This window comes from Microcebus murinus, chromosome 3 (assembly GCF_040939455.1).
Source record: "Microcebus murinus isolate Inina chromosome 3, M.murinus_Inina_mat1.0, whole genome shotgun sequence".
In the NCBI taxonomy this organism is placed as follows: domain Eukaryota; kingdom Metazoa; phylum Chordata; class Mammalia; order Primates; family Cheirogaleidae; genus Microcebus; species Microcebus murinus.
This window is the reverse complement of record NC_134106.1, coordinates 19291697-19314626: the sequence shown is the minus strand read 5'-3', so window position 1 is coordinate 19314626 and position 22930 is coordinate 19291697. Positions and strand designations below refer to the sequence as shown.

The window sequence follows — 22930 nt, the reverse complement described above, 5'->3', positions numbered from 1 at the left end:
CAGGCTGAGGCAGGAAGACGGCTTGAGCCTAGGAGTTTGAGGTTGCAGTGAGCTATGATGATATCACTGCTCTGTACCTGGGGCTACAGAGCGAGAGACTGTCTCAAAAAAAAAAAAGAAAGAAAGAAAAAAAATGGATTAAAGAAAGACCTTTCATAAGATATAAAGCCATAAAACTCTTAGAAGAAAAACAAGGGCAAATCCTCCTTGACATTGACCCTGGTAATGATATTTTGGATATTACATGAAAAGCCTTTGGATATCACACCAAAGGAAACAACATAAAAATAAGTGGGACAACATGAAACTAAAAAGCTTCTGCACAGCAGAGGAAACAGTCAACAAAATAAAAAGCCAGACTGTAGAATGGGAGAAAATATCTGTGAACTATGTATCTGATAAGGGGCTAATATTCAGCATATATAAGAAACTCATATAACTCAATACCAAAAAACCCCAAGTAACCCATTTTCAAAATGAGCAAAGGACCTGAATAGATGCTTCTAAAAAGAAGACATAAAAATGGCCAACGGATATTTGAAAGGTTCATCATTGCTAATCATAAGAGAAATGCAAATCAAAACCACATGGAAATATCACCTCACACCTGTTAGGATAACTATTATCAAAGAGATAAGAGGTAATTGTTGGTGAGGATGTGGAGACAAGGTAACCCTTGTGCACTGTTGGAAGGAATGTAAATTGTTAACAGCTATTATGGAAATAGTATGGAGGTTTCTCAAAAGATTAAAGACAGAACTACCATATGATACAGTAGTCTCACTTCTGAGTATATATTCAAAGGAAATAAAATCACTGTCTCAAAGAGATATCCTTATTCCCTTATGCTAAATGAAATAATTCAGACACAGAAAGACAAGTACTGCATGATCTCACTTATATGTAAAAAAAGTGAAACTCCTATGTAGAAACAGAGGGTATAAGGGTGTTTACCATGGGTGGGGTGGGGAATAGGGAGATGTCAGTCAAAGTGTATTAGACTTACACTTATGAGATAAATAAGCTCTGAAGGCCTAATGTACAGCATGGTGATTATAGTTATTAATAAAGCATTATATACTTGAAATTTGCTAAGAGAGTAGATTTTATATGTTCTTACCACAAAGAGAAAAGATAACTGTGAGGTGATGGATATGTTAATTTGCTTGACTGAAATAATCATTTGACTATAAATAAATAAATATATATATGTATATACTAAAATAGCATGTCATATACCTTAAATGTAGATAATAAAAAAAATTAAAGATAGTGTACATATTGTTTACAGACCAATTCTTTCACCACCTAGCTTTAAAAGTATTTGCATATGTGCATTATAATGTGGGTATAAGGATATTTATTGCAGCATTCTAGGTAATGATGGAAGATTAGAAACAGCCTAAATGCCAATCAGAAACGGAATGGTTATATAAATTATGGAATAGCCATGATATAGACTACCATGAAACAGTTTAAAAGAATGAACTAGATCTATATAACCTGATTGATAAAATGTTATTAAATTTAAAACAAGTTACAGAGCAATGTAAACAATATGATCCTATTATTAAACCCCATGGAAATAAAAACGGAATACACATATATCTAAATGTAAATGCCTAAAAGGGGAATAGGCTGGGAGTTGAGATGAAGGAGGACTTTTTAATTTTTTGCTCTATATGCTTCGTTTTTTTTTTTTTTCTTTTTTTGAGACAGAGTCTCACTTTGTTGTCCAGGCTAGAGTGAGTGCCGTGGCGTCAGCCTAGCTCACAGCAACCTCAAACTCCTGGGCTCGAGTGATCCTTCTGCCTCAGCCTCCCGGGTAGCTGGGACTATAGGCATGCGCCACCATGCCCGGCTAATTTTTTATATATATATCAGTTGGCCAATTAATTTCTTTCTATTTATAGTAGAGACGGGGTCTCGCTCTTGCTCAGGCTGGTTTTGAACTCCTGACCTTGAGCAATCCGCCCGCCTCGGCCTCCCAAGAGCTAGGATTACAGGCGTGAGCCACAGCGCCCGGCCTATATGCTTCGTTTTATTTAAATTTTGTACTTGATTTCTATACTTTTAATAACTAATAAAGCTTAAAATATGTATTAAATAGATAGTAATATTTCTATTTTAATTTATTATAATCTGCAGTATATATTTCCATCTGTTTTCCCCATCTCTGCATGAATATGTAAAAATATATAAAATGAAGCCTATTCTTACCTCCTAAAACAATGTTACTCAGTAATCCAGTTAGTAATATTTATTGAATCCTTGCTGTAAATATTTCCCTATTCTTGGGAACACTAAGAGGAAACTACTTTATTTATTTATTTTTTTTTTGGCCTTATTTCTATACTGGAATACTTTATTTTTTTTTTAAGAAGAAACTACTTTAACAATAGTTTCTATTATTATGGGCCAGATTCTATTTTAATGACTTTATATCCATCATCTCATTTAATGTGGTAGGTGATACGATGCCCACATTATATAGAGGAAGAACCTGAGGATCAGATTGATGAAGTGCCTTACCCAAAGTAGAACTTCACTTCAAGTCCTGGTCTTTTTGAATATTGAACCAATGCTTATAATCATATCCTCTGAGACTCTTTGCAGGAAATGTTCTGGGAAAAGGAAATAACCACTGAGTTTTATCTTTTCTTCTGATCCACATTATGTGTGTACATCCTTTGTATTTCTCAAGTTACACCAATCGGACCAGTTAGCAAATGACAATGGTAATGACACAAGAACTTCTACCAAATGTGAACTGTCTTGTGTTTGTTTTTCAGATTCAGGGATCAGTTTACTTCATAAAAAATCATTAGAAAAGGAAGAATTATGCCAAAGACTTAAAGAACAGTTAGATGCTCTTGAAAAAGAAACTGCATCAAAGCTATCAGAAATGGATTCTTTTAATAATCAACTAAAGGTATTTTATCTTTTATTATGTTCATTTTTAGGTAGCTGCCTTCTTACCTTCTTTATTTTGATTTAATAGAATGAATAACTAAAGCTATTATCATTATATGTATTACATTTTCATAATTTCTTTTATTTCAACCCTACTAGAATTTCAGGATTATTTTTAATGTTCTCTGTAAATGTTATAAACATTGTGCTATGTAACTAAACATATCATTTGCTGCAATTTCTAGTTTTTTATGACTATGCTATTTTTATTGACATCTATACATTTCAAGAATAATCCCTTAGTATTACAGAACCAGTCTCAACCAACATGATCTTAGTCAAAATTCTAAAATTGGAAATAAGGAAAATTTAAAATAGTTCAGGTGATAGAGGCTCTTTTAACACACTAAGTCAGGGGTCCTCAAACTTTTTAAACAGGGGGCTGTTGGAGAGTGCGTTGCACATTCCACACATGCGCACTGTGGGCCCGGGACAAGTTGGCTGCTAAGCAAGACAGGCAGCAGCAGCAAAAGCACTCGGCGGGCCAGATAAATGTCCTAGGCGAGCTGCATGTGTCCCGCGGTGTGTAGTTTGAGGACCCATGCACTAAGTTCTTCTTTTGTTTTAGTTACAATGTAATTTAATTAACCTTTATGAAATAACATAATACTCAGTGAAATCCAAAGCATGATCTGGCACTATAAACTTTGCATGAAAAGTAATTTCATGATTCATTGTTTGCTGCAGTGGCAAAGCAGGTGTCCAAAACATATACTGTGTGCTTATCATTCTATTCACTATTAGTTGTATGCTGAAGCCAAACCTATGAAACAAGATGATAAAAACTAAAAAACAGACTAATGGCATGTAATTCAAATTTGGGAATAGTTATTCCTTTGCTAACTGAACATAAAGTTTTCAGAACATAACATGTTTTCTGTAAGAAATAAAGCTTTTCTTTAAGAAAGCTATCTCTTCATATGGCTTTTATCTTGCTGACTGACTTAGAATAATGTTAACATCAACTGTAGAGTAAACAGCATGATAAAGAAAGGACACCATGGTGGCTTCAGGTAAAGAGGAGAAATTTGAGGTGAATAATGTTAATGATACACTTTACACAGCATATCTTTAGAAAAAAAATTTTAAACCAAATCATTTCTCATTGATGATAAGACAAGCCAGCCAGCTTATCTTTCCTATATTATTTCTTTTCAAAATCTGTACATAGTTTAATTGGCTTTTTATCTGCCTTATCTTACAGTGTGGGAATTTGGATGACTCAATTCTTCAGTGCCTTTTGTCTCTGCTAAGCTGTCTCAACAACCTCTTCCTCTTACTTAAGGTTATTTTCTAATACCTAGCTTCTTTTCTTTGAGTTACTTTACTGTTTTTTGTTTTAACTAGACTATTCTTTGCTTTTATCTGAGTATCTTTGTTTGAAATAACATATACAATATAGACCTTTGTTCTTTCTGCTTGCTTTGAATATCCTTCTGCTGTCTAACTGCCTGTTTGAGTCTAATGCCAGAAATCAGTAAGTTTGCCCACAGTAACCTTTCTCACGAGGAGCCTAAGATACTCAGAAATCCTGATTCCCTTACAACATCCCTGTAACTGGGTTAACTGTTGGGATGGTTACTAATTCAAGTCAAAGGAAAACTAAGGGAATTTGAGGTTAAATCACCCACCCATATCACTAAAAATCATTGTTAAAATAAAACATACTTTCTGAAATCAAGGGCAATGTTATGTTGTCTATATACCAGGCAGCTTCCTGATACTGCTAAGAAAAATTTTAAAGAACCTATAATGCAGGGGCAGCTTTAGTTAGGTCTAGTTACCAGGCCTCATATTTGGATGTGCTTTTACTTCAGATAAAAATGTTTAAATTACATGTATAAATAAATAACTCCTTTTGCCATATATAGTACACAGTGTTTAAAATACTTAGTAAATTCCTATTTTTATATAGTTGGAAGGTGCTTTACATTTACCACTTGATGACCCTAGTAGATTTTGACTACACATTCTGCTAGGTACTAAAATGGATGGCAGTAGGACAGTTGCATTTGTATTCCACAGTGAAGACAGGAACATAGGTGAGTTCATTTGTTACCTAAGCAAAGGTAGAGCAAACTGAAAAGATGGTAGCAGTGGGGGGTCCCATGTATTAGCTTTATGGTTGTGACATGAATGGCCAGATTATCTGGTTTTAGAACTTTTGCTACAGATTGCATAGAACCTTAAAACTAAATTTCTTCCTCAGAAGAAATGAGGTTCAATGATGATTTGTGGACTGTTCTTACTCACATAGTCTGATTCTTTCAGTTAGCATTTGATTCTCCACAGGCCAGCAGATTATTCTTATCTCTTCTTTTACTTTCTTCCTTCTGCTTCCTGCCTTCTAGACCAGGTGTCCTCAAACCACAGCCTGCAGGCTGCATGCGGGTGTTTTTGTCCGTTTATTTTTTTACTTCAAAATAAGATATGTGCAGTGTGCATAGGAATTTGTTCATAGTTTTTTTTAAGCTACAGTCTGGCCCTCCAACGGTCTGAGGGACCGTGAACTGGCCCCCTGTTTAAAAAGTTTGAGGACCCCTGTTCTAGACTTTCACTGCTTATTCATACTTTAATCAGAGGCAATTTAGGAAACTAAAGGGTTATGAGATCTATACTGGCAGAATGGTAAGGAGACTAACTGCATTGTCACAGAAAGCAAGAAAAGAAGCCTTCTGTAGTCATCATTGTAAAATGATACAGAGTGATCAGTTAACAGAATACTAAAAAATATTTATTGGATACGTCAACAAGCAGACCTTTGAAGACCTTGCTAAAAGTGCCATTCAGTGGAGTGACAAAAAGAAGGTGGATTGCAGTGGATCCGGAATGAATCGGAGTTGAGGAGGGATTAAATGGGTGGGAACAACTGTTAGGAGGACAGTGAAAAGAGAGTATGGGGATCAAAGGAAAAACTTATTTTTGGTTTAAGAAAGACTTGAAGGAGACATCTCTCAAGAGAGATGAAAGGAGGGAGAGGAAACAGATTGAGATTGAATATATAAAATAATTTATGGAGCAAAGTCCTTGGGGAAGCAGATTAAGATAGAATGAAGCCGGGCGCGGTGGCTCACGCCTGTAATCCTAGCTCTCTGGGAGGCCGAGGCGGGTGGATTGCTCAAGGTCAGGAGTTCAAAACCAGCCTGAGCAAGAGCGAGACCCCGTCTCTACTATAAATAGAAAGAAACTAATTGGCCAACTAATATATATAGAAAAAATTAGCCGGGCATGGTGGCTCATGCCTGTAGTCCCAGCTACTTGGGAGGCTGAGACAGAAGGATCCCTTGAGCCCAGGAGATTGAGGTTGCTGTGAGCTAGGCTGACGCCATGGCACTCACTCTAGCCTAGGCAACAAAGCGAAACTCTGTCTCAAAAAAAAAAAAAAAAAAAAAAAAGATAGAATGAAAAACATAGATGAAAGGATTAGATAAAAAGATTACTTCCAGTGTAACATTGGAAAAAGATGGATGTGAATGCAGTTAAATATGTTGGTGGAAAGTAGAAAGTTGACAGCTTCGAGACTTAAAATCAGAAGTAAATTGGACCATCACAAGGAATCTTCCCAGTTAGTTGAGGCCATGGAATAACTCAATGGAGTCCAGAAGAAAAGGGATACAGGTACATGAAATTTTACTTATTTTTGAGATGGAAAAATTAGGGATTTCTGGTCTGATGGCTTAATGAGGCAAGGTTTATAGCTGAGTGAGGAGAATATATGGAAGATTAGGAAGTTTCAGGAAAGAAGTAGGCATGAAACAGACAACTCGTTGGGGGATGGGGAAGTGTAAACTTAGTAGAGGAAAACAATAGGTGTGCTGAGCAATGTTGAATACCTATTTGAAATTGGAGGTCATGAATTTAAATTGAAAACAGTATGCCTGAGTGTATGATTTTTCTCCACCAGCATTCAGCTGCTTAGGTGTAAGCACAGTGAATACTGACGAAAATAGATTCATGGCATCATACAGTTTTGGAGTTTTAACAGACATAGGCAAAGAGAGTGGGACAAATGAGTTACAAATCTTGACACAAGAATTATGATAAACTCTGAAATATGAACTAGATATGAAGGGATGTAAAGAGAGGAAGAGGTGCTGATAAAGAGAATGGTGGAATCAACAGAATTGGTCTTAATAGAGTCGAAAACCTAATGAAATGGATGTACCAGGTATAAGAATAGCTTGTAGGGTAAGAATTTATGTTTGAATGATGGGATATTTGATCAACGGTGGTTCTGTTTCTGGTGATGATAAGACTCAGGCTATATTAATGGAAACGATGAAGCTGGGCACAGTGGCACACACGTATAGTCCTAGCTACTAGGGAGACCAAGGCAGGAATTTGAGACCAGCCTGGGCAAAATAACAAGACCCCCATCTCTAAAAAAAAGAAAAGAAGGACAAAAATAATGGAAGTCATGCATTAAATGGAGTAAAAAAGGTCATTGGTGAGGAAACCAACCTGAGAGTTGAGGTTTTGATTGGGTCATCTATCTGAATGTCAAAGACTTAGAGAATAGTGAGGATGAAACAGTGAGGATCAGTGACCAGTTTTCATTCAGAGAAGATATGTAGATATATGGGAGTTTCTCTGATCCCAAAGAGGAAGCTCCCCGGAAGGTGGAAAGATTTGAGGAGAGGATGAATGAAGGATGGTGTCAGCTCATGGGATAAACAGCATTATAGAGATAAAAATTCAAGTAATAAAGAGTGACAAGAAAGGCTAGGTCATTAGTAGGTGAGGTACAATTGGTCCTGATGGTCTTGGAGGAGGACAGGCACTTAGATCCAGTGTAGCGATCCTTTGGGACAGTAGAGCATCTGAGGTGATTGCTCCTGTAGGCTGCTTGTAATGACAATGGAAGTATAATGTTTAAAATTATTTATCTTAGGAAGTTATATTTTACTGGTGCTTGTAATATACATATTCAGAAACAATAATAATTTTTACTCTGTTGGTCAAGTCATACCAAGACAAATAGCAAAGCCAGTGGGCTCAAAGGTGAGGTGTTTGACAGCCATTATTCCATTAAGAAAATGCACACCTGATATTCTGTCTTTAGCATTGAAGTGCAATGAAAAAAGCACTGGCCTAGGAATCTGAAAAAGTGAATTTTAGTCCTAATCATGCTAGTTGTGTTAACTATTTGTCATTTCCCTCCAAGTTTTTCTTCATTTATAAAATGAAGTTGACATTATTTACCCTGTCTTCTTTGCAGAAGCTTATGATGATTAAATGAGATAGCATATATACTGAAGTGCTTTGTAAACTCTTATGTACTATCCAAATATTTTTATTATTCTTATTGGGGAAGGGTCATGCAGAACCTCCAAAATACCTTTAAGTGTGTTGGAAAGTCACCACTCTTGATTTTAGATAATGACTGTGGAAAGCAAAATGTGTCTGTACCAGAATTGTGGCTTCCTCCAGGTGGTTAGTTCTTATCCTGTTCTCTCAAGGATCTGGGCTAACCTATGTTAATGATATTCCTCCAGGTGGCAAGGTGAGATTTTGATTTATTCAGGTAACAATAAGGCTAACTCCAGGGATGAGGAATACTAGTGCTTTGGATTGTAAGTAAAAACTTGAATGAGCTATGTACTCAATGTTAGAGAAAACATTACCCAAATCCATGTTAAAGAAGTGTTCCCTTCCTTCCTTTGGAGAATTTCAGATCTACTTTTGGAACTTCTTTTTTCCCAGGTGGGGTATAATAGTTGGAGATGTGGGCCTCGCTTAGATTGCTGTTGGGAAGCAGGGGATATAAATTCTGATTTCTAAAGCAAGCCCCCTAACCATTTTTTGCTTAGATTTGATGAAGTCTCTGGACCTTTTCTCAAAATTGTGTTTTAAATGCATAAAATGAAATATATAGGATTATTTTTAAAAATCTATTATAAGAGTGATGTAATATTTTTAAAAACAAAATTTATGATACCATAATTATATGTGCTTCTATCTTAATGAAATAAATAACAAGATATAGTGACAAATATAATAATGCCATCATTTTGAAGTCAAGGTATATATGATATGTATATCAAGTTATCTGCAATATAATAAGAAAATATCTGTGATTTCTGTGGGTAAAAATATCACAAGTATGGCTAAATATGTCTGGTTTGTTGCCTACACTTGGAATTGAGTGAAATCCTGTATTTCAGATAGAAGCTAGTGAAATTAAAGATTAATTTTGTTCCTGGTCTGAGTTCATGGACCTTTGAATTCCATTAAAATTTTTTTTAAAAAACCATAGAAGGTCCGTGGCCCTCAGGATAAGGACTATTGCTCTAGAGTGAAGGCAAGGTGATTGGACTTGCTGATTTTCTTGGCTGCTTTTTCTGTTGCTTGGGGAGATTGGTATGATTAAATCTTACACTTTCATTATAGATTTGTCTTTTCCTCCTTTAATTTTGTTAGGTTTTTCTTTATAGATTTTGGAGCTGTGTTTCTAGGTACATACAAATTCAGAATTTTTTTTATTTCGGCATATTATGGGGGTACAGATTTTAAGGTTTCAATAAATGCCCATTTTCCCCCTCCCCCCACAAGTCTGAGTCTCCATCATGACCATCCCCAGATGGTGCACATCTCACTCATTATATATGTATATACCCGCCCCCCTCCCCCCTCCCACCTGCCCAATACCCTATTACTGTAGTACCTATGTGACCACTTAGGTGCTGTTCAGTTAATACCAATTTGCTGGTGAATATATGTGGTTCTTGTTTTCCATTCTTGGAAAACTTCACTTAATAGTATGGGTTCCAGCTCTAACCAGGAAAATATAAGATGTGCTATGTCACCATTGTTTCTTAGAGCTGAATAGTACTCCATGGTGTACATATACCACATTTTATTAATCCATTCTTGGATTGATGGGCACTTGGGCTGTTTCCACAGCCTTGCAATTATGAATTGTGCTGCTATAAACATTCGAGTGCAGGTGTCTTTTTTGTAGAGTGTCATTGGATCTTTTGGGTAGATGCCTGGCAATGGGATTGCTGGATCAAATGGTAGATTCACTTGTATCGCTTTAAGGTATCTCCATATTGCTTTCCACAGAGGTTGAACTAGTTTGCAGTCCCACCAGCAGTGTAGGAATGTTCCTCTCTCTCCGCATCCACGCCAGCATTTATTGTTTGGAGACTTTTTGATAAAGGCCATTCTCACTGGAGTTAAGTAATATCTCATTGTGGTTTTGATTTGCATTTCCCTGATGATTAGAGATGTTGAGCATTTTTTCATATGTTTGTTGACCATTCTTCTGTCTTCTTTAGAAAAGTTTCTGTTCAAGTCCTTTGCCCATTTTTTAATAGGGTTATTTGATTTTTTCTTCCTGATTTTTGTGAGTTCTAAGTATATTCTAGTTATCAGTCCCTTATCGGATGCATAGGATGCAAAAATTTTCTCCCATTCTGTAGGTTGTCTGTTTACTTTCATGACTATTTCTTTGGCTGTGCAGAAGTTTTGTAGTTTGATCATGTCCCATTTATTTATTTTTGTTGCTGCTGTGATTGCCTTTGGGGACTTCTTCATAAACTCTTTGCCTAGGCCGATGTCTAGGAGAGTGTTTCCAACTTTTTCCTCTAGAATTCTTATAGTTTCATACCTTAGGTTTAAGTCTGTTATCCAGCGTGAGTTGATTTTTGTGTGAGGTGAAAGGTGTGGGTCCTGTTTTAGCCTTCTACAGGTGGCTATCCAGTTTTCCCAGTACCATTTATTGAAAAGGGATTCTTTTCCCCAGCGTATGTTTTTGTCCAAATTCAGAATTTTTACAACTTCCTGGTGGGTGGATCTTTTTATCATTATGAGATGTTCCTTTAGAAATACTTAGTCTTTTACTGACATTAGTTTAACTACACCAGCTTTCTTTTGGTTAGAATTAGCATGACATATAGTTTTCCATTCTCTTAGTTATAACATATTTGTATCTTTATGTTTAAATTGTATCTTTTAGAAAAAGTATAGTTGGAAGCTTTAAAATCCTGTCTATCTTTTTATTTTAATTGTAATATTCGGCCTGTTTACCTTTAATGTAATTACAAATTTGGACGTAAATCTTCCATTTTTCTCTTTGTTGTCTGTTTGTCTCATTTGTTTTGTATTCCTTTTTCTTCTTTCCTTTCTTGCCTCTTTTAACCAAATTTTTTTTTTTTTTTTTTGAGATAGAGTCTCACTCTGTTGCCCCAGCTAGCCACGGCGTCAGCCTAGCTCACAGCAACCTCAAACTCCTGGGTTCAAGCGATCCTTCTGCCTCAGCCTCCCGAGTAGCTGGGACTACAGGCATGTGCCACCATGCCCAGCTAATTTTTTTTCTATTTTTGATAGAGACAGGGTCTCACTCTTGCTCAGGCTGGTCTCGAACTCCTAAGCTCAAGATCTGCCCACTTCTGCCTCCCAGTGTGTTAGGATTACAGGTGTGAGCCACCACGCCCGGCCAAATATTTTTTAACTCTCTTTTTTCCTCTATTAGTTTATTAGTTATCCCTTATTTTACTTTTCTATTGATAGGCATTCTAGAGATTCCAGTATGCACTCTTGATTTATGTAAGTATAAATATAGATTAGTAATTTTAATACTTACCAGATATCACAACTTTAACACTATTTGTCACCACATGCCTTCTGCATTGTGCTATTTATGTCATATATTTTAAACTCTGTGAGCCTTTATTGTTATTGTTTTATGTTGTCAGTATTCATTTAACTGTACCCATACATTAATCCATATTTTCATTGACTCTCACTCCTTACTGCATGTCCATGCTTCATCTGCAATTATTTTTTTCTGCCTGAAGAATGACCTTTAGCGTTTAGTGTGTTTCCTTTAAAGAAGATCTGTTAGTGATGAGTTCTTTCCATTTTTGTTTTTCTGAAAATGTCTTTATTTCACCTTTTTTTTTGAGGAATATTTTCAGTGGGTTATAGAATTCAGTATGCGCATCTTACTAAACGTAGAAAAGGTATTTGAGGGTTCAAAGAGATGTAAAGGTCATAGGAAATAAAGAAGGGGGAAAAGGAGAGGAGGGGAGGGGTAAAACCCTATCTATCTGGTACAATGAACACTATGCATATTATGGGCACACTAAAAGCCCCAACTTAAGCATTATAAAAGGTATCCATATAACAAAAACATTTGTACCACGTTAATATTTTGAAATTAAAAAAAAAGAAACTGCCAAAAGAAATTCAAGTTCTTTAAATTATATAAAAAAGAAAAAGTATTTGAGAAAATTTAACATTTGTTCATGTTTAAAAACATAAAAACTTATTATTAGCTAACCAGGAATAGAAGGTCCTTACCCTGAAAAAAATGATCTGTTGTTCTGTTAAGATCAAGAACAACTCTGTGAGTTCTGATTGGTTTACTTTTTTTCACTTAACAAGTATGTTTAACCAGGATCTCTTGGAAGCAGTGACTTAACCCAGAGGAATGAGTCTTAAGGATAGGAATTTTTAGGTTCACTATAGTCAAGTAGAGGAAATGTTTTGGCAAGCCTTTTAGTGTTCATCAAATCTTATTAATCTGTATAGACTGTTGTTTATGCAGTTGTATTCATCCAATAAATACTTATTAATTAAATATCTATACTATCCCAGGCTCTCTGTTGGCTGGGGACACCTTGATGAAAGACAGTCCTATTAAGAAATTCAGTTAGTGGAAGAGGCAGTCAAACAGTCAGAAGACACTGAGCATGATAGAGGAATACACAGAATGACTGGGAGTGCAAGGAAGTTCATTAACTCTGACACTGGAGAAAGGGGGCTAGTAAAGGACTATCTTCAAGGACAAGTTGGAGGGCTAACCTTGCAGCCAAGGTTGATGCCAGGATCAGGCATTAATTTGACTCCTTTTCATTTTCTTTTTAAACTTAGTATTCTCTTCATTTATGGGTTCAGCCAATAATAATAGCTAATATTTATTGATAACTTACATGCCCTGCAGTATGATAAAGCACTTTATATGTGTAACTCATTTAATGCCCAGAACAACTTCGTGAGGCATCTACTATAATTAACCTCATTTTACGATTGAGAAACTATAAAATAACTTTCTTTTTTTCCCCCATATCGACAGATGGGCAAAGGTAAAAAAAATACTTTCTGAAGGTTATATAGCTAGTCACTAATTCAGCTAGTCACTGATTCAAATCTTGGTGGGCTTATTCTAGATCTGTGCTGCTTATCACTAAACCACACTGCTTCTCCATAGATTATAACCACTATATTCTTCTGCTTTTCAGTAGAATTTAGAGAAAGGATAGACTGGGCGCAGTGGCTCATGCCTGTAATCCTAGTGCTCTGGGGGGCCGAGGTGGGAGGATTGCTTGAGCTCAGGAGTTTGAGAACAGCCTGAGCAAGAGCGAGACCCCGTCTCTACTAAAAATAGAAGAAAAATAAAATAAAAACAAATTAGCTGGGCAATTAAAAATAGAAAAAATTAGCCAGGCATTGTGGCTCACACCTGTAGTCCAAGGTACTCGGGAAGCTCAGCCAGGAGGATCGCTTGAGCCCAGGAGTTTGAGGTTGCTGTGAGCTAGGTGGATGCCACAGCACTCTAGCCTAGACGACAGTGTGAGATTCTGTCTCAAAAAAAAAAAAAATAGAGAAGGGTGCAACAAATAAAATCATGGAAGCTGAGAGCTGTGTGAAATTTGCTATGAATGCGGTATTTGCATTATTATTGGCTTAAGTTGCAAGTATTTTGCTCAGACATCTTGGCCATAGTCTCAATACCACACTGTACTCAGATCAGATCTCCCATTTCAATCAAGGTCTTTGGGTTCACCTATAAAATAGTATATTTCTGAAAAGAAATGGAGTTTGGTTTGGTATTGGTTTGGAGTGTTGTTATTGTGTGTGGGTAGATACAAAAAAACATTTTTAACCAAAACATTCTACCCAAATACTATTTAGCTCCCACCTTTGCCATAAAATTTATTTTGATTACTTTAGTCTTTCTTCCCCCTCTCTTTTTTCCTCCAGTCTCCTTTCTGTACTCTCTTGTTTGGGATTCTGTAGATTCCAAATGAAAGAAATCCTGTTCAAAATAGTTAAGCTAAAGAGTGGTTATTGGAAGAATACTAGGACCACTGACTGAATCAGAGCTGCTGGACAGGGCCAGTTCCTGGGACACTGAGCCATGAAATGGACTTTCAGTTCCCACAGTACCCCCTCTCTCCACCTTAATCTCTCTCTTTACTTCTCTCTTTTCTGAGTTAATTTCATTCCTACCAGTCATGGTATCACTTGCTTGTGAGGCAGCTCCAGGTTTGCCCCATCCCAGTAAGGAGCTCAGAGAAGAAAAGTTTCTTTCTCCCTTCTTCACTATATCTAAATCCCAAGGAAAGATTCTGGCCCAGCGTGGATTGTGTTTATATCCTTTGAACCAATCATTCTGAGCAGGAAGTTGAGGTCCTATGATTGTTTAGCCTGAGAATAAATGAGTGCCCCTGGGTGGGAATGGAAGAAACTGAGTTTGATGGACCCATCTAAACCCCATAGGGGTTGGGGGAAGGTGGAGAGATCAGTTTTCAGGATGGAAGGAAGGGTGCTGTTAGAAGAAGGGAAAAAGAAAATGCTGAACAGATAATCATAAGTTTCTGCTAAGGCACTTATCTGTGTCCCACATTTTGGTACTTTTCTCTATGTTGAGATTATGGAATCTTTGAAGACTTATAAATGTAGACTTGGGAGTGAGACAGCCTTGAAATTGGATTCCCTTTGAATCCTGTATAGTACTTTGTACACAACTAGATGCTTAATAAGCAATTATTTATTTCAACTTCTGTTTGTAATACTTTTCATTATTTTGGCTCATTCTAGTCATGGTTTTAGGCAGACATTATCTTTTCTATTTTTAGTTGTGAACTAAATTATTTAATGATTGTTTCTGTGTTTAGTTGAAGATGTTTTGGGGCACAAATTATTGGTAGCTTGGTTAAACTACATATCAAAAACATGGCTGAATGAAATTCCTCTTCAAATATTATAACAAGCCAATTGTTCCCTTGTATTTTTAATGGATTGCTTTTTTACTGAAAATGATACACCAAATCAAAGAATTGACTTGTTAAAGATTCTGTGTTCCTTAGAAACTAATTGATACTAAAGTAGATGATTTTGATGTGTATTTCTCTCAGTGGCTAACTGGCTTAAATATTTGTTGAATTCAGGATTTTTTTATTATCATCTAGATTTTTTTTAAACTTTAGATCTTTTAAATTTAGTTTAACTTGCTTAAAGAGTTTTGTCGTTTAATGCAAATGACACATTTATACATAAGACAAAAATATTTAAGTCACTCATGTGTTGATTATTTTCATTTTCTCCTTAGGAACTGAGAGAAAGCTATAATACACAACAGTTAGCCCTTGAACAACTTCATAAGATCAAACGTGACAAATTGAAGGAAATTGAAAGAAAAAGATTAGAGCTGATCCAGAAAAAGAAACTAGAAGATGAGGCTGCAAGGTAAGATAGCTGATAAATTTATTATACTATATTGTTGTTATAATTCTAATTTTGTTGCCCATATCTTTAGTTTAACTATGATAACGTAAGGGGAATGAAAGGATTATCCTACGATGCTAATCAGATTCCAGATTTTATAAGTTAAATACTCCTTTTAGGGACCGAGTTTGCAGTAACCATTTTTATGTTTCATTAGTGAAAAATATGGACTTTGGAGTTAGACCTCTTTTAGAATTCTTGGTTTGCCACTTACTATCTGGATGACCTTGGTTTAGTCATTTTACCTTTCTGAACCTCAGTTTCTCCATCTGAAAAAAAGAGACATTAATGCATACCTCATAGGTAATTGTGAATATGAAATAAATTAATGTGGCTAAGGAGCCAAGTGTAATTTCTTGTATGTAGTAAACACTCATTAATTCCATCTCTCCATAATAAATCTGTCACTGTTTTCTGAAACACCATAAAATCTAAATACTTAATTTTATAAAGTAATACTGAGTATAGAGTGCCATGTTAATACAGTTCTCTTTATACTGTTGAGATATATTAATTGCCTTTATTTATAGTAAGAAGTAAGTTGTGGTATCTGAAGCCTACAACCATTCAGAGACTCCCCATGATTTTTTTTATGTCATAAAGATTCTTTTTGTAATGTATTCCTCTGTTTCTCCCAAGTTCTGTAGTATCAGAAATTAGTATAATTAGTTAACAAATATTGATAGGCCAATATTTCTTTGCCTTGGTAAAGAATAATATTCATGGAAGAACTAATAATTACTAGTAAGGCAAAAAAGATACATTACCATTTAGCAGGCTTCTATTCTAAATGGCTTCAAAATAGCCACTTCTAACACATTTTTGTTAAGTGGCTTTTGTCAGCTGTGATGCCAGTAGATTCTGGATTGCTCCTTGCCTCCTGAGTTCCTCATAATTCTAATAGGAGAGTCAGACAGTTCAACAAATAGCTGTAATAGTGTTTACTCCAAGACCACTGTTTTTGTGGGTTCTAACAAGAAATAATGTAGAAATAGAGACAGTAGAGTTCAAACAAACATTAGTTGCCACTTAACGTTGCACAAAAGAACTATGCAACGGTTACGTGGCTAGTCCCTGTATCAGAGTTTTCTGATATATCATGCAATTAACTTGATACCTCTTCATCTTACTTACAATTCCCTTCAGTCCAACAGATTATAGTAGTAATACACATTTCATTTCATTAATCATTCTTGCACATTATCTTATTAGATAGAGAGGAGATATCAAAGAGAACAGAAGTATATGTAGGATCTAATCAGTCCAGAGCTGGGTCTTAGTACCACATCTTGGTTTGCTTGGCCATTCACCTAGGTATGTTCCTTTCTTCTCCCAAGCTATTGATAATAGGTTTTCCCATTGTAGGGAAAACCATTCTCTTTGCCTGTTGCCTAGCTTCTGAGGCATCTCCTTGCACTGGACCCATTATTCATCCACTAATTCACATAAGAAAGTTTACCAGAATTCTGGCGAAGTTTCCTGGGAGTGTGCTCAGCCTACTCCACCTCCTCTCAGTCTAGCCTAGAGTAAAGAGGCCAGATGTGCCCCCCCACCCCCCCCATGGGAGAGGCATTTAAATAAGAAGCCTCACCTGGGCTGTTCTAGCCTTATATTTACTTGGGTGTAATAACCTGGCCAAAGGAGAAGCTGGTGGAAAGGATGAAGAGTTGGAAAAAGAGAGAGAGAGAGGAGGAGAGGAGAGGGAGGAGAGAAGGAAGAGGAGGGAAGGGGAGGGGAGAGGGAGAGGAGAGGAGGGAAGGGAAGGGGAGGGGAGAGGGAGAGGAGAGGGAGAAGAAAGAAAGAGAAGGAAGAAAGTTTACCAGAATCTAATGAACTCTCTGATCTTTTCTTTATCTCACTAAATATGTGCTAAGTACACTGGTAGTGGTGTTTATAGTGCTATGGGAATTCGGATAATCCTAGGCTTGAGAGAGTGTCAGGGAAAGTTGCAGAGGAACAGAAAAAGGGAATATTAGTTGAAATTGAGTGAGGATGCAAGCGAAGCATTGTTCTCAAAAGAGAACCAGTTTCAGTTATGGAAAGCTGCTGAAGGAAGCATTCTGTGGTGTGATAGAGGACATAAAAGGGTTTGGAAAGGATTAGAAGGAAGCTAGCAATGGGAGAATGAACCAAAAATATGAAGTATAAAATAATTTAGCGATGAGGAGAAAGGATTGATGTCTGAGGGTTTACAGTCTTTTTAATTATACAGGACTTCTAAATTCCTCCAGGAATTAAGGAATAGAAATATGGAATTAATCCCAGACTCTCACTTTGGTGGAATATAAATGCTCCCAGATCACAGGGATATATCTAGCCACAACCTCCACTGTCCCTGAAAGTGCTAAATTTACTGGTGGCAGCTCTGTCTCTGAGTAAGGTCATAAAAATATATGCAAGGGAAACCTGTAAAGTACATTAATTCTAATACTAAAATAATTAAGTCTGATCACAGAGCATCTTGACTGGCTAGAAACCAAACTGTAGCTGCATCAAATGTCATAGAAACATTTATAAAGGGTTGGACATATAATGGACAAATGCTCTATTATCTAAGCAAATGAAAAAGACTTTTTGAAGTGATAATGTAAAAAGTAGGTAATCTTTCCAGAAGCACTTCCAATTTTCACAGCAATGACTAAATCTCAAAAACAGAGATTAGATAGGATAGTGGGAATAAAAGCTGGAAGGCAGTCCTTGTGAACAATGTGGAGAAAGGGGAAGGAGATTTAGATATAATTTTTAGGTTTGTTTGCTGAATGGTTCCATTTCAAGTTTTTTCCTTGAGTTTTGAGGTTGGTTGGCAGGAGGGAATTTGAGAGTGTAGGAAGTTTTCAGTCACACATCTCAGCTCATCCATTAGTCCAGGGCTCTTCTTTTGATTGATTGATGTTTTCCCTTTCATCCCTGGTCCCCACTGTTTCTCCCTATCAATACCTCTTTGCTAGTTCTTGAACTTGACAGGAACCAGATCTTCTATTGTATTTTTATTTGGTGTAAAAAAAATGTTAGGACCTTATGCAAACTCTTTTTCTTTTATGTAAAGGAAAGCCAAGCAAGGAAAAGAAAACTTATGGAGAGAAAGTCTTAGAAAGGAGGAAGAAGAAAAACAAAAGCGACTCCAGGAAGAAAAAACACAAGAAAAAATTCAAGAAGAGGAACGGAAAGTTGAGGAGAAACAATGTAAGGATAAGGATAAAAATAATACATTTGATATTTTTTGAGACAGAACTACTAAAGTAATAAGAAAAACAACAACCTGATGAAAAGCGAAAAAAGGAAGAGACAGTTAAAACAGAAAGATGCTAATTTTAAAGTCAGAAAAGATCTTTTTCTAAATTAAACGTGGATGAAAAGTGTGTGGGCTTATTAAAACAGATTGAAGGTAGAAATCTTAACACAGCAGGAAAACAGAATATAGTTACCATGACTAACTGAAAAAAAAGATCCTTACCTGATTTTTGTAATTGAAGTAAAATAGTTTTAAATATTTTATTCAACCAGTAGAACTAAGCTTTTTATTTTAATGAAACAATTATAAAATTTTAAGTCTTTGCACAATGAAATTTTCTCAGAAGATATACTTTGTTTTTTGATACACCTCAGAGTCTATTCCTAAAGTACTCTGAGTGTCATTATATCTTTTTTGGATACATAAACCTTCGAGTCAATATTAGTGATCCAATGTGTTGAAAATTTGACAAGCAGCATTCTAGGAGGCCAAGGTGGGGGGATCACTCAAGGTCAGGAGTTTGAAACCATCCTGAACAAGAGCAAGACCCCATCGCTACTAAAAATAGAAAGAAATTAATTGGCCAACTAAAAATGTATAGAAAAAATTAGCCGGGCATGGTGGCACATGCCTGTAGTACCAGCTACTCTGGAGGCTGAGACAGGGGGATCGCTTGAGCCCAAGAGTTTGAGGTTGCTGTGAGCTAGGCTGATACCACAGCACTCTAGCCCAGGCAACAGAGTGAGACTCTGTTGCAAAAAAAAGAAAATTTGACAAGCCTAAGCATTTATTCTAAAAATAAACAAAGTAAAAAATTTTTAATCTTATCAAATCCAGTATATTTGTGAACTCTTCTCTATTTTTCTTTTAGAATCATACTTGTAAATCTATAGATCTTTCTTCAGCCAACTTGTTTGCCTACTAATCTCCTCATTTGTACTTCCTTTTTGTGCTTTTCTTCCCTGTTGTTTTCTGTGTTTTGACCTCCACAGATCAAACTAAGTCTCTGTCTGCTTATTCTCCTTCCACTTTGTGTAGCCCAGCCCAGCACTCCTGCACCTTCCTTTAGATCCATGTGCATGCTTCAGCCTGGAAGTCTTCTCTTTGTTTTACTGCCTCCTACTTTGCTTAAGATGAACATCCTGTTTGCCTTTATATTCATTATGTGAATCCTAGTCAGGATATTTAAATCCTAACAAGTCTGTATCAAATGGATTTTCATTATAGTGTTTTAATGCTCAATTTTTCTTTTAGATTTTAAGAGTTCTTTATTAAGTCACAGCAAAGATATATATATATATAAGTAGCAAATAATGACAATTATCTTCTCTTTAGGTGAGACAGCTAGTGTTTTGGTGAATTATAGAGCATTATACCCCTTTGAAGCAAGAAATCATGATGAGATGAGTTTTAATTCTGGGGACATAATTCAGGTAGGAAACAAAGTCTTTTTTCTCATGAATAAGCTGAATACATTGTAATATATTACTTTATATAATTATTTTCCTTTATGAAATATTTCTTAAACATTACCTCATTTTACCCTTACAACATATCTGAGAGCTGCATAGGCCAGCTATTATTACTACCATAGTCTAGGCAAGGAAGCTTAGATTCACACAAATTATAACTGTCGTCAACATTGTGGTGCCAGAGTGGGATGCAAGTATACAGCTTTTGATTTCCAAAGCTAGTGTTCTGTCTACTCTGCCATACTGCTTCGCATCATAAGAGGTGATAGTAATTTTGTTATTTTAATGAATTAACAATAAAATTTTGGAGGGCTGGTTATCTTCTGGCAGCTGTTAAGAGTTGAAGGAGTTAGATTCTGCAGCTGTAACTGGATACAGGCCATTTATTCCTTGAAACAAAGGATCTTTATTGTATTATCACAAACCATGTAAAATGGATGAATAAGAGAAGATCCCTAGGATAATGTTTGAGAGAGCCAGTGTGATATAATGGAAAGAGTACAGGCTTTAGAAGCACACAAACTGGGATTTTAGTGTGTCTGCTTCAGTTTTCTTCTTTAACTAAGGTACTATTACCCAGAGTACCTAACCAGTGTGTTTTATTTTTTCCCTACACTGTCACCAGTTTGGTATATTTTATTGTTCGGTAGCAAATGTTTATCAACACTTGGAATAGCATTTGGCAGAACTCAAGCATACAAGATGATCCCCCGACATACATTCCTTTTCTTGCCATTGCCGCCACTGGCAATGGCATAGCTGCTCCTGAGCTGGGGGAGAGGTCTGTTTACAACCAGCCCGAGGCCATGTCTGCTGTCCTTACTGTTCCTCCTCTACTTGTTGATGATGGTGAGATAGATAGATAGGAAGCAAGGTCTCCTCAGCTTAGTGGAGGTGGCAAAGGAGATTTCATGGAAAGAGAAAAAGGTTAGAAATTCCACTAAGTCCTGGACACATTTCCATGATAGGCTGAAATGTTTTTCTAGCCTTCTAATCTATTAATGCTATTTTTGAAGTGATAAGTAGTTTCTCTAGGCCTATGAGAATTTATGTAAAATTTTCTAGTTTAACTCAATATGTAAATTGACAACTAAAAATTGATAAGTATAAATGACAGTTATGAAATGGATTAAAATTGACTCCTTCCTAAAATAACTTGGTCTAACTCTACAGAATGAATGAGCTTTTTTTTGTTGAAAATATTAAGGGAAAGTGTTACAGAAATTATGCTTTTAGGCCAGGCGCGGTGGCTCACGCCTGTAATCCTAGCACTCTGGGAGGCTGAGGCGGGCAGATTGCTCGAGGTCAGGAGTTCAAAACCAGCCTGAGTAAGAGCGAGACCTCGCCTCTACTATAAGTAGAAAGAAATTAATTGGCCAACTAATATATAGAAAAAATGAGCCAGGCATGGTGGTGCATGCCTGTAGTCCCAGCTACTCGGGAGGCTGTAGCAGAAGGATTGCTTGACCCCAGGAGTTTGAGGTTGCTGTGAGCTAGGCTGACACCATGGCACTCACTCTAGCCTGGGCAACAAAGCAAGACTCTGTCTCAAAAAAAAAAAAAAAAAAAAAAAAAATTATGCTTTTAAAAGTTTGTAGGAAAAGGAGGAAGTTGGTGTTTGAATGTCAGTACTCATAGATTAACAGTGATTTCTTGCCTTGAAACCACATATTTAAATCAGGCATAATGCTGAGCATTCTGCAGCATTGGAATACTTTAGGTTACAGAATTCTTCGGGGTTTATCGAGTTCTTGTCTTTATTTTTATTGCTCTAAACTAGTCTTAAACTAGATCTACAAGATAATATTTCTTAAGTGGTTCCTTTTGTTCTATTTCAGAATACTATTTTGTGGTAGTTACATAGCTATGACATTATTTATATCATTTAACTATAGAAGGTCTGGTTGAGGACTTTTCTAAACATTTCATCCATGATGTAATAAATAGCCAGACATATAACATTAAAATAAGAATTATTTACCATAAACATAAATGAAGTTTCCCTGATAATAAATCCATTTATCATTAATTACACTTTAAGTTTGTTGTTTATCTAATTTAGAATAGTCCATTCAAGCTAACATTTGTTGAGTTTCTAACTATGTGCCTGCTGGTGGTATACAAAAATGAGTTAGGAGGCCACAGTCTAAGAAAAAGACAGAAATGTGTAAAACTATACAAAATATAAATTTTGATTAGCAATTTATATAAACAAAGTACTATGGAAACCCAGAGAATGAAGCAAAAAACAACCAAATAGCATTGGGGGACATTTTCACCAAGGATGAGATGGAAGAAGGCCTCAAAGGATTATGCTTTATATTTGCTAGTGCTTTACAGTTTCTTAAGCACTTCTATAGTTATTCTCAGTTCAAATCTGAAAATAACCCAGAAGAAGGCAGTATAAGTATATTCCCTAAAATTTATAGATAAGCAAACTGAGACTTGAGATAATATTTGTTATCTTAATAGAGGTTAAGCAGGTAGCATGGCTAAGACTGAAACATGGTTTACGCCCAAGTCTGTGGTCTTTCCTCTAAACCATGTAACATTCTGGGCAGGATAAATACCTTAAATAAAAACATTGAGATTGAGGCTTGTGAGTACCCAGTGAATTTAAAGAATGTTGCATAATCATTTGTCTAGAATATAGGACAAAGGGTAGGAGATGAAGCTAGAAAGATAAGTTGGAACCTAAAAAACTATAATTTCTTTCAGAGGCTTTCAATTCTACAGT

The 22930-nt window shown here is 36.1% G+C and overlaps 1 protein-coding gene and 1 non-coding gene across 7 annotated transcripts in view; both read left to right on the top strand.

The window, feature by feature from the left end:
- ITSN2 (intersectin 2) overlaps nt 1-22930 on the top strand; it is a 150000-nt gene that overhangs the window by 68123 nt on the left and 58947 nt on the right. For 4 of the 6 annotated variants that reach the window (XM_076000587.1, XM_012788100.3, XM_076000588.1 and 1 more), the window contains exons 16-20: nt 2793-2932; nt 4178-4258; nt 15314-15450; nt 18536-18672; nt 20057-20154. In XM_076000587.1, the coding sequence (XP_075856702.1) occupies nt 2793-2932; nt 4178-4258; nt 15314-15450; nt 18536-18672; nt 20057-20154 (593 nt within the window). The remainder of the gene's footprint in view (nt 1-2792; nt 2933-4177; nt 4259-15313; nt 15451-18535; nt 18673-20056; nt 20155-22930) is intronic. The other 2 variants (XM_076000589.1, XM_076000591.1) reach the window with 1 other exon arrangement.
- On the top strand, nt 16957-17104 carry LOC142870379 (small Cajal body-specific RNA 21). The gene has a single exon (XR_012918785.1).